The sequence below is a fragment of the Aquarana catesbeiana genome, linkage group LG06, assembly GCF_042186555.1.
Source record: "Aquarana catesbeiana isolate 2022-GZ linkage group LG06, ASM4218655v1, whole genome shotgun sequence".
Taxonomy (NCBI): Eukaryota; Metazoa; Chordata; class Amphibia; order Anura; family Ranidae; genus Aquarana; species Aquarana catesbeiana.
The window spans coordinates 15,398,667-15,411,538 of NC_133329.1; the positions used below are offsets into that span (position 1 = coordinate 15,398,667).

Here is a 12,872-nt window from a genome sequence, read left to right on the forward strand (position 1 = left end):
TAACCATATAAAATTCAAACACTTCTGCATGTACCATTCCTCCTCTGAGGCTACTCATTTCTTCACTACGCATAGCATTCAGGTAAAATTTGAAAGTAGTCAGTGCAAGGATGGATGAAGAGTCGACTGACGACTAAATTAAGTGAACAGGTAGTTGTTATTGGACACATAGTTATAAACATAAGTATAAAAAGTATACAATGCTCCATTGGTGAACTGCTTCCTCATCAATAATCAGACAGACAGATAGAAAGGTGGTAAATATTAAAGAGATTGTACAGACCGATTTATGGAAAATTAGAGATTTATTAATTGCACATCTACTGATATAAACCCTAGAGGAAACATATCACGATTTTCTCTGTTGTCTGTAGATCTATCGTGGGCACATAGCATGACGGCCGCCATCCACGGGCATGGTGACTCCAGTGATAAAAGATGCTGCATCCGAAGCCAGGAAAGCGATTGTCCGTGCCACTTCCTCCACTTTGCCAGGACGCCCCAGAGCGTGTGTTTCCTTTGTGCGCTTCAGGAACTGGAAGCAGAGAGAGATGGAACTGAGAGATCAATGTCACGATGCAAGCAGAAAAGGAGGTAAAAAGTCAAGGTCAAGGCAAAAGGAGAGAAGGAGCCGAGGGATCAATGTCAAGGCACAAGGGGAGAAAAACAGAGAAAAATGCCAAGACACACAAAGAGAAAGAGCTGAGAAATCAATGTCAAGAAGCAAGGTGAGAAGGAGAGCTGGGAGAAGAGTGCCAAGACACGTGGAGAGAAGGAGTTGAGAGAAGAGAGCCAAGACACCTGGAGAGAAGGAGTTGAGAGAAGAGAGCCAAGACACAGGGACAGAAGGAGCTGAGAGAGGAGAGCCAAGACATGAGGAGGGAAGGAACTGAGAGAAGACTGCCAAGACACAAAGAGAGAAGGAGCTGAGAGGGGAGCGCAAAGACACGAGGAGAGAAGGAGCCCTGAGGTCAGAGCCAAGACACCGGAAAGGGAGAAGGAGCTGAGAGATCATTGCCAAAGATCAAGGATAAGACACAAGAAGAGAATAAAGAGATCAATGCCAAGGCACATGGAGAAAAAAAGACCTGGAAGAGGACAAGGTGATGACAGAAAGAGTTGAGGGATCAATGCCAAGATGAGGAGAGAAGGAGCTGAGACATTAGTGCCAAGTGACAAGGAGAGAAGGAGCTGTGAGGTCAATGCCAAGACTCGAGAACAGAGAGCTGAGAGATCAAGGATAAGGCAATAGGAGAGAAGAAACAAGAAAATCTTCCAATAGCGGCACCAGCTCCAAAACAAACAAAAAGAGTTTTAAAGCTGAACTCTAGGCAAACAGCTATATAAATCAGGTGAATACATCTGTAGGAGCTGTTTTATCTGCCAGTAGAGTTGTCCTTCCGTCCATCCAGTCTTGTGAATTACACAGCTACACTTACAGATCTTTTCCCTCCCCCACCTTGGCCAGCAAACGGCAGAGAGGCAGAAGAAAGATGAGCTCTTCTCGCTGCTCTCATCATGTCCTTTGTTAGCCCACTGTCCTTTGTTAGAACACTGCAACACAACTGACTGGCTCCCTATATTGCAAGATGAAGATATCGGGTCAAATGCAGAGCGTTAATGTTGTATAAATGTGATGTGTAAATAATTGCAGCGTTACATTAATTTGTGTCCCTTATGCCGCGTACAAACGAGCGGACATTTGACCGGACTGGTCCGACGGACCGAGTCCGGTGGACAATTCGACCTTGTGTGGGCTTCATCGGACCTCCAGCAGACTTTTTCGGTCGAAAATCTGACGGACCTTAGATTTGGAACATGTTTCAAATCTTTCCGACGGACTCGAGTCCGGTCGAAAAGTCCGCTCGTCTGTTTGCTAGTCCGACGGACAAAAACCCACGCTAGGGCAGCTATTGGCTACTGGCTATCAACTTCCTTATTTTAGTCCAGTCGTACATCATCACGTACGAATCCGTCGGACTTTGGTGTGATCATGTGTAGGCAAGTCCGTTTGTTGGGAGAGTCCGCCGAAAGTCCGTTGGATAGACCATCGGACCAGTCCGGTCAAAAAGTCCACTCATGTGTACGCGGCATTATATCTGTCTGGAGTTCAGCTTAGTTTTTTTAAACACAAAGGAATTTGAACTATGGGGGATTGCCTATTTTTAGGTCTTATCCAGTGGCGGCTGGTGCTCAATATTTTGGGGGAGGGTCAAACCAACGATACCCCCCCAATCGCACGTGGGGGGGGGGTATCGGACAGGATAGCATTGGACAGGATAGCGTTGATCACCCCGCACAGGAGACGGATGGGATAGTGGCGGTCAGAGGCCTCCTTACCTCAGATGCCAGATGACAAGGATCTCACTCCGGGGCCATTGCTTCTCCTAGGATTCCCTGGCTAATCGAGTCTTAGGGACCCGCTTCCTGATTGGCCGAGAGGAGAATCAGGAAGACAATAGTGAATATAAAATTCACTATGGTAACACAACCGGGTTGCCACCCTTTATTTTTTAGCCAATTAGACCCTCAGGCTCTAATCAGGTGCTTCAAAAAAGAACAAAAACAAAAAAAAAACCCTGTTGGAATCCATGTGTCCGGTACCCTGTATGTAGATTAGAGACCGGATGCACAGATTAGGATATGCCCCGTATGGACAGGCCGCCACTGGTCTTATCAGTGCCAATTATCCACTTTCTAACTTTTCATTTTTGGTTTATTTTTCCACTACAATCAGCAGTGACAGTGCCCATCCCATTTCTATTTTTATGATCTGTAAAAAAAAAATAGAATAACAGATCTGGTTCCCATCTCTCTCTCTGCATCCAATAGCATCCAGTCGCGGAGGTGTGGTACAGCCACCATAGTGTGCTCCACATAATCCCTCGACAAAAATGGAATGTTTCTTAATTATCATAGAGAGTGAAAGCTCCTCCAGCTACGTACCTCCTGGTACTGCTCTTCGCTCATTCCACCCCGCTTGTGAACCTCGGTTACAATCACCCCGGGACTGGAAGAGAAGCAGAAACATTGTCAGCCAGAACATGCAAGGGAAGAATGATGCAAAAGCTTTCATGATCACGGCCTTCTGATATATGGCATCCCAGACAAAATTTTAGCCAACAAAACAAATCTTGCAAAAATTGATTTCATCGATTTTAAAATACATAATGGTATACATAAAAAGATATATATATATTTTCCAAGGAATGTATCCTCTTTTGGACAAATTTACTTATCTGAAGCCTCATACACACGATCGGACTTCAAACAAACTTTTCTGTGGATTTCTGTCCAAAGGGCGTTGGCCTTGAACTTGGTATGCATACACACGGCAGGACTTTTTCAGCCAACTTTCACCAAATCACGTGGTTTTTCAGCTCTTTACCGCCACCCTTTGGTCAACTTCTGTATTGTTGTCTGATCTTTTGCATTGGCTCTGAGCATGCGTGCTTGTACTTTGGACTAAATATAGGATAGGATTTTGCACCATAGGACTTTTGTTGCCGGAAAGTTTGTCTGTTTGCACAGCGAACATTTGTCCAATGAAAAATGAAAAAGTTTGTCCGATGGAGCGTACACATGGTCAGATTTTTCCTTAAAACAGGTAATTTGCATGTTTGTTGTCAAGAAGTACGATCGTGTGTACGGGCCTTTAGATGATGCTGTGGATCAGGCTCCTTAATAGCCCTATTTAACCACTTCCCGCCCGGCCCATAGCAGATGACGGCCGGGCGGTGGTTCAGTTATCCTGACTGGGCGTCATATGACGTCCAGTAGGATAACATGCCGCCGCGCTCCCGCGGGGCGCGCATCGCGGCGATCGGTGTGTCAGTGTGACACACCGATACACCGATCTTGGTAAAGAGCCTCCGGCGGAGGCTCTTTACCACGTGATTAGCAGTGTCCAATCATGGCTGATCACGATGTCAATAGGAAGAGCCGTTGATCGGCTCTTCCTCACTTGCGTCTGTCAGACGCCAGTAGAGGAGAGCCGATCGTCGGCTCTCCTGGCGCGGGGGGGGGGGTCTGTGCTGATTGTTTATCAGCGCAGCCCCCCCCCCTCAGATCACCACACTGGACCACCAGGGATCGCCACTAGGATCACCATGGAAGGGGCAACATGTGGATGGCCAGGTATGTACCCCATGGCCATCCACATGTGCCCAGTCAGTGCCCAATCTGTGCCAATCAGTGCCCACAAATGGGCACTGATTGGCACCATTATGTTGCAGTGATGCCCAGCAATGCCACCCTTAGGGGCATCAGTGCAAACAATCAGTGTCATCAGTGCCACCCATCAGTGTCCATCGGTGCCACCTGTCAGTGCCCATCAGTGCCCATCAGTGCCCACCTATCAGTGCCCATCCGTGCCCATCTGTGCCAACTATCAGTGCCACCCATAACTACCCATCAATGCCACCTACGAGTGCCCATCAATGCCTCCTACGAGTGCCCATCAGTGCCGCCTATGAGTGCCCATGAGTGCCGCATACCAGTGCCACCTATCAGTGCCCATCAGTGCCATCTATCAGTGCCCATCATCAGTGCCCGTCAGTGCCACCTCATCAGTGCCACCTCATTGGTGCCACCTCATCGGTGCCCATCAGTGCCGCCATATCAGTGCCCATCAGTGCAGCCATATCAGTGCCCGTCATTGAAGAAGAAAACGTACTTATTTACAAAAAATTTTAACAGAAACAAAGAAAAACATGTTTTTTTTTCAAAATTTTCAATCTTTTTTTATTTGTTGCACAAAAAATAAAAACCGCAGAGGTGATCAAGTACCAAAAGAAAGCTCTATTTGTGGGAACAAAATGATAAAAAATTTGTTTGGGTACAGACAGCATGACCGCACAATTGTCATTCAAATTGCGACAGCGTTGAAAGCTGAAAATTGGCCTGGGCGGGAAGGTGTCTAAGTGCCCGGTATTGAAGTGGTTAAGATATTTATACTTTTTTTACCAAATTAAACATTTATGCAAAATACCTTATGAGAAAAAAAAAATCAAACCTTTCCATATTGCTTAGCAAAGTATGAGTTTTTTCCTCCTATGTTTGTTTTATCTCATGCCGCGTACACGCGATCAGTTTTTCCGACAACAAATGTTGGATGTGAGCTTGTTGGCGGAAAGTCCGACCGTGTGTACACTCCATCGAACATTTGTTTTCGGACTTTCCACCAACAAATGTTGGCTAGCAGGTTTTCAAATTTTCCGCCAACAAATGTTTGTTGTCGGACTTTCCGACCGTGTGTACACAAGTCCTTCGGGCAAAAGTCCGCGCACGCTCGGAATCAAGTACGAGCCGGAAGCGTTCGTAATGGAGATATCATATACGTCTTGTACCGTACGTCACTACGTTCGTAATTGTTCGCCAACATTTGTGTGACCGTGTGTGTGCAAGACAAGTTGGAGCCAACGCCCTTCGAAACAGAAATCCACGGTTTTGTTGTCGGAAAGTCCGATCGTGTGTACGGGGCATTAGGGTGAAAAAAAACTAAAGATACACAAAAACCTAAGCACATTTCTTTTGTATTTTAATATTTTTATCTTTTCTAAATAGAGGCAATGCCCTTTCAGCTCTTTAAAGAGAGACACAAGTTGTAATTTTAAATAGATACAGTGACCTTTCCGTTTGTCATTGTTCTGTCAAGTAGAGACAATACTACATGACAAATGTTCCTCGCTACAAACATCTATGGACCTTGCTTTGTGCACTGGTGTGCAGTCATGTTGGAACAGGACGGGATCATCCCCAAAACTGTTCTTTTTTTTTTTATAATGTAAATTCTTTATTTCTATACATGAAATCAGTATTACAATTATATTATAGGACTTCTTTTATCTAATATATCACATCAATTATATTTCTTATCTTCATATTACCAATATGCATTTTTTACTATTTCACATATTCATTTTCTTATTAAACAATCCTTAAATATACCATAGTAGCATCGCTTTCACTTTTTTCTTTCCAAGAAGGAATCTTGGCTCTACCTCTAATGCGGTGTACACACAGCCAGATTTTTCAACCAAACTTGTTCGTCAGATAATTTGACCGTGTGTGGGCTCCATCGGACCTGCAGCAGACCTTTTCTGTCGAAAATCTGACGGACTTTAGATTTGGAACATGTTTCAAATCTTTCCGATGGACTCGAGTCCGGTCGAAAAGTCAGCTCGTCTGTATGCTAGTCTGACGGATGGAAAACGACGCTAGGGCAGCTATTGACTACTGGCTATCAACTTCCTTATTCTAGTCCCGTCGTACGTCATCAAGTACGAATCCATCGGACTTTGGTGTGATCGTGTGTAGACAAGTCCGATTTGACGGGAGTCTGTCGAAAGTCCATCAAAGTCCGACATGATTCAGTCCATCGAAAAGTCCAACATGATTCGGTCCATCGAAAAGTCCAACATGATTCGGTCCATTGAAAAGTCCGACATGATTCAGTCCATTGAAAAGTCCAACACGATTCGGTCCATCGAAAAGTCTGACATGATTCAGTCCATCGAAAAGTCTGACATGATTCAGTCCATCGAAAAGTCCGACATGATTCAATCCGTCGAAAGTCCGTCGAAAAGTCCGACATGATTCAGTCCGTCAAAAGTCAGTCGAAAAATCTGACATGATTCAGTCCGTCGAAAGTCCATCGAAAAGTCTGACATGATTCAGTCCGTCGAAACTCCGGTCGTGTGTACACAGCATGCGGGGGGAACACAGTTCTGGCACCTCCACAACTGAATGTATTTATTGGCAAGGATTGCTGGGGTGTGCTGGAGGGTCTATTGATGTTGGCTGCTGGTGATCTGTTGTCATTGTTGGGAGTCTATTTTTGTGTGTGTGTGTGGGGGGGGTCTATTGTTATTGGGCAGGTCTATTGTTGCTGGCAGGGGGTCTACTGTTGCTGGGAAAAATCTACTATTGAGGGAGAGGTCTACTGTTGCTGGGAAAAATCTACTATTGAGGGAGAGGTCTACTGTTGCTGGCTGCTGGAGGATCTGTTGTTGCTGGTGGGGTCTATTGTTGTTGGGGTGGTATTTTGTTGCGGGAGGGCCCATTGTTGCTGGGGGGGGTAGGTCTGTTGTTGTGTGGGGGATCTATTGTTTCTGGAGGGTCTACTGTTGCTAGGGTGGGGTCTATCAAATTCCATACAAATTACTTAGTAGCACAAAATGATACTTGGTTTTGTATTCTCTAAAAGGGACAATTTTGGGAAGTGGGTAAGGGTTGGAGCCAAGAGACAGTGCCCAGAGGTGGGTAGGGGGCAGAGACGAAGGGTGACTCAGGAGCAGGGTGTTCCTGCACCTATTTTCTGAGAAAAAAAGCCCTGCCCCTAACAATATATAGGCGACCCTTTTCATCAGAAATTACTTTTTGTTCCTTCCATGAAATCTGTTTTGAGATGAGAACTGAAACCCCACTTGATTTGGAAGTCTGCGAGGCACCATGATGATAGACTGTCGGAAATCTATGGTTTCCCAGTCTAGGGATTTTATCTTTTCTAAAGTGTGTCTCCTGGAGGAAAATAATGTGGGTTTTCAATCTCCCCAGCTCATCAAGTAATTTTGTCAGTTTCTCCGGACTATTTAACCCTTTCACATTATACGAGGTCAGAGTTATCCTTGTCATTTTTACACCCTGGAGAGAGGAGAGGGAGGGAAAGCAAGACGGGTCGCCGAATGGAAATGGGAAAAAAAAAAAAGAAACACCTCTATCTTTCCTCCCACCGGAGGACAGGCGTTTAAGAAAAAAAGGGGAAAGTGATCAAGCAAGAAAGGAGTTGAGATGTAATACTAACCCCTGTGCATTCCTGGTCATCTTCATACCTCTACTTTATAAATCACGCTTTTTCTTCCATCACTAGTAGGGATGAGCTTCGTGTTCGAGTCGAACCCATGTTCGACTCGAACATCGGCTGTTCGCCCGTTCGCCGAATTGCGAACGATATGGGCCGTTCGCGCCAAATTCGTGTGGCGCGTCACGGCCCATAATTCACTGCGGCATGGCAGTGCATTGCTTGCTGATGATTGGCCAAGCATGCACTATGACCCGCATGCTTGGCCAATCACAGCGCCGCCTGAACAGAGAGCCATAATTGGCCAAAGCCAAGGAGGCTTTGGCCAATTATGGCTCAGGGGATTTAGTACACGCCCCACACTATATAAGGCCGCCTGCACGGCGGCCCTGTGTAGTGTGTGTTCCAGCGTTCATTGAGAGAGAGAGAGAGACAGACAGTGTCATTTGATTTGAGTTAGATAGATTAGGCAGAACAGTCAGTCAGTTAGCTGCACTTACAGTGTATTGTGTATATATATGCATCCCAGGTGTTGCATATATATATATATACACTGTATTCAGTTTAGCTAGATCCGTTCCTGTTATCTTCTAGACTATTTACATTTAGTGCAGTGCGTCCTGCTCACAGTGTAAAACTAGATCCGTTCCTGTTATCTTCTAGACTATTTACATTTAGTGCAGTGCGTCCTGCTCACAGTGTTCAGCTAGATCCGTTCCTGTTATCTTCCTACTGACAGGCAGGCTTGTCTGGTTACAGTATATAAAGCTACCTGAAGAAAATTACTGGTGTTCTATTTGATCCTATTAGTACCACGGTCAGGCAGCTAGACTATTTACATTTAGTACAGTGCGTCCTGCTCACAGTGTACAGCTAGATCCGTTCCTGTTATCTTCCTACTGACAGGCAGGCTTGTCTGGTTACAGTATATAAAGCTACCTGAAGAAAATTACTGGTGTTCTATCCCAGCTTAGTGCAGCTACAGGCCATTAGTATGTCTGGAAGGCCAAGAAGGAGAGGCAGACAGTCACAAGCCAATAAGAGAGGGCAAGCAGGCTCTGTGTCTAGTGCTGGTCACGGAGACGGTGCATCCTCATCAGCACGTGGCCATGGGACACGCTGGGCCTTTTTTTCGGCAGCTGGTCGTGTTGAGCCGCAACATGCGGAAGACTTGGTCGAGTGGATGACCAAGCCGTCCTCATCCTCCTCATCCTCTCTCACCCATGCCCAGGGTGCTTTGTCTGGCAAAGCAGCGGCCTCTTCCCTCAGCTCAATGTCATCAGTGACTCCTTCCCTAGCTCCACCATGTCCTCATGAGCATTCCCTCGAACTGTTTGACCACAGTGTTGGGTACATGCTCCAGGAGGATGCCCAGCGTTTGGAAGGCTCTGATGATGATACTGAGCTCGATGAAGGCAGTAACATGAGCACGGACAGAGGGGGTGCCCAAGAAGGACAGCAATCTGGCAGTCATGCTCCCCCTGCTGCAGCATACTGCCAGGTTTGCTCCAGTGATGAGGAGGGAGGGGATGATGAGGTCACTGACTCAACGTGGGTGCCTGATAGGAGAGAGGAGGAGGAGGAGGAGGAGGAGGCGGCACATCACCAACGAGGCAGGATGCCCTCCAGGGGCCAGCCTAAGGGCAGCACATTGACTGCATCACACCCCAAAGCTCCACATGTGCAGGGCGCTGCAGTCTCTGCGCGTTATTCAAAAAGTTCTTTGGTGTGGGCCTTTTTTGAGACGAGTGCATCAGATCGCACCGCTGCTATTTGCAACATATGTCTCAAGCGTATCTCACGTGGCCAAAACATCTCCCGCTTGGGTACCACATGCTTGACCAGACATATGTTGACCTGCCATGCAGTTCGTTAGCAAGCGTATCTAAAAGACCCACACCAAAGAACAAAGAGGATCTCTCCTTGCTCCTCATCAGCTGAGATTTCCAACCCCACTAGACCTCCAGTCCTCTCTGAGACCTGCAGTGAGAGAAATGAAGGTGTAGAATTAGGTGTGTCACAGCCAAGTACTTGTGGGCAATCTGCTTTTGGTACACCGACGTCAGATTGTACCAGGCAAATTTCCCTGCCCCAGCTGCTGCACCGCCGAAAGAAGTTTGCTCCCAACCATCCACATGCCCAGCGGTTGAATGCTAGCTTGGCAAAATTGCTAGCACTTCAACTGCTGCCTTTTCAGTTAGTAGACTCTGCCCCCTTCCGTGAGTTTGTGGAATGTGCGGTTCCTCAGTGGCAGGTACCCAAACGCCACTTTTTCTCACGGAAGGCGATTCCGGCTCTCTACCGGCATGTGGAAGGCAATGTCCATGCCTCGCTGGACAGGGCGGTCAGCGGTAAGGTGCATATTACCGCTGACTCATGGTCCAGCAGGCATGGACAGGGACGTTACCTAAGTTTCACGGCACATTGGGTGACTCTGCTGGCAGCTGGGAAGGATGCAGGACAAGATGCAGTAGTGTTGGAGGTTGTTCCGCCACCACGCCTCCAAAATGCTGATTGTGACACACCTCTCTCCTCCACCCCCTCCTCTTCTTCTTCCTCCATGGCCTCTTCCTCGGAACCAGCGGTGCTCCGTAGTCGTTCAAGGGGCTACGCAAGTACGCAGGCCAAAAGATGCCATGCGGTGCTTGAGCTGGTGTGCTTGGGGGACAGGAGCCACACTGGGGCAGAGGTTCTGTCAGCTCTGCAGGGGCAGGTTCAGAGGTGATTGACGCCACGCCAACTTAAGGCAGGAATGGTGGTTTGCGACAATGGCACCAACCTCCTCTCTGCCCTCCGACAGGGACAAATGACCCATGTGCCCTGTTTGGCTCACGTCCTTAACTTGGTGGTGCAGCGGTTCTTGGGCAGGTACCCGGGCTTACAGGATGTCCTGAGGCAGGCCAGGAAAGTCTGTGTGCATTTCCGCCGGTCATATAATGCCAGTGCTCGGCTGACAGACCTCCAAAAGGAGTTTAACCTGCCCAAGAACCGCCTAATCTGTGACATGCCCACCAGGTGGAACTCAACGTTGGCCATGCTGCAGCGGCTGCACACGCAGCAGAGGGCCATCAATGAGTACCTGTGCGACTATGGCACCAGGACAGGGTCAGGGGAGCTTGTTTTTTTTTCCCCACGCCAGTGGGCCATGATCAGGGATGCATGCACTGTCCTGTCACCATTCGAGGAGGCCACGAGGATGGTGAGCAGTGACAGTGCATGCATCAGTGACACTGTCCCCCTTGTCCACCTGTTGGAGCACACGCTGCGTGGAATAATGGACAGGGCACTTGAGGCAGAACAGAGGCAGGAAGAGGAGGACTTCCTTAGCTCTCAAGGCCCCCTTTATCCAGACAGTGTTCCTGCGTGCCCGCCGATCACACAGGAAGAGGACGAGGAGGAGGAGGAGGAGGAGGAAGATTGTGTCAGTATGGAGGTGGAGCCTGGCACTCAGCATCAGCAGCAGTCTTTAAGGGATCAGTCCCAAGAAACACATGGACTTGTACGTGGCTGGGAGGAGGTGGCTGCGGACCATGTCGTCCTTAGTGACCCAGAGGACTCCGGACCGAATGCCTCAGCAAACCTACGCTGCATGGCCTCCCTGATCCTGCAAAGCCTGCGTAAGGATCCTCGTATTCGTGGTATCAAGGAGAAGGACCAATACTGGCTGGCAACCCTCCTTGATCCACGTTACAAGGGTAAGGTTGCGGACCTTATCTTGCCATCGCAGAGGGAGCAGAGGATGAAACATCTTCGGGAGGCCTTGCAGAAAGGTCTGTGCAATGCGTTCCCAGAGACTGGGAGGTTACAAACTCCTGTTTCTGGACAACGTGTTGCTGAGGCTTCGGTCAGTCAAAGAAGGAGCGGTGGAGAAGGTGGCCGTCTGACCGATGCGTTCAGACAATTTTTTGGTCCGCAGCCCCAAGGTATGATCGGTTCCAGCAACCATCGCCAGCGTCTGTTTTACATGGTGCAGGAATACCTAGGGGCAAGATCAGACTTGGACACCTTTCCCACCGAAAATCCTCTGGGTTACTGGGTCTTGAGGATGGATCACTGGCCAGAGCTTGCACAGTATGCAATTGAGCTACTGGCCTGTCCTGCATCCAGCGTTCTTTCGGAACGCACATTCAGTGCTGCTGGAGGCGTGGTAACCGATCACAGGGTGCGTCTGTCCACCGACTCGGTCGATCGGCTGACCTTCATAAAAATGAATGAGTCTTGGATCACCACCAGCTACCAAGCACCTGATGCTGATGTAACCGAATAATTTTTTTTGAAATCTCAGATCCCTTCAAAGACTGCCTATGCTGATGCTGAGTGACTATCCCTGAGTAATTATCCTCTTCCTCCTCAATCATCACGCTGATAGCTTGTAAGAACATTTTTGGTTCTGGGCGCCACCACCAGTGCCTAAGGCACAATTTTTCAGCCCCTGTTTAACAGGGGCGTGTTAATTACAATTTTTGATGTAATACTTTGCAGCAGGGCTCGTTCCTGCATTCCAACTAGAGTGTCTGTGAGGGATTGCAGTGTTGTGGCACCAGCACCAGTGCCTAAGGCCCAATTTTTCTGCCCCTGTCTAACAGGGGCGTGTAATTACAATTTTTGATGCAATACTTTGCAGCAGGGCTCGTTCCTGCGTTCCAACTAGAGTGTCTGTGAGGGGTTGCAGTGTTGTGGCACCAGCACCAGTGCCTAAGGCCCAATTTTTCTGCCCCTGTCTAACAGGGGCGTGTAATTACAATTTTTGATGCAATACTTTGCAGCAGGGCTCGTTCCTGCGTTCCAACTAGAGTGTCTGTAAGGGGTTGCAGTGTTGTGGCACCAGCACCAGTGCCTAAGGCCTAATTTTTCAGCTCCTGTTCAACAGGGGCATGTAATTACAATTCTTGATCTAATATTTCACAGCAGGGCCCTGTGAGGGCTTACAGTGTTGTGGCCACAGCAACACCTAAGGCCCAAATTTCTGCTGAGTATATAGGGCAGGACCCTACTTTCAAACATCTAACTTACAAACGACTCCTACTTGCAAACGGAAGGAGACAACAGGAAGTGAGATGAAATCTACCCC

The 12,872-nt window shown here is 47.9% G+C and overlaps 1 protein-coding gene across 1 annotated transcript in view; it reads right to left on the minus strand.

The window, feature by feature from the left end:
* Positions 1–286: 286 nt before the first annotated feature.
* Positions 287–12,872, minus strand: part of LOC141148170 (3-oxoacyl-[acyl-carrier-protein] reductase FabG-like) — a 63,896-nt gene continuing 51,310 nt past the window's right edge. The window contains exons 7-8 of the mRNA XM_073635359.1: positions 2,947–3,010; positions 287–535 (exon numbers count right to left, since the gene is read on the minus strand). Coding sequence (XP_073491460.1) covers positions 377–535; positions 2,947–3,010 — 223 coding nt within the window. The 3' untranslated portion in view covers positions 287–376. The remainder of the gene's footprint in view (positions 536–2,946; positions 3,011–12,872) is intronic.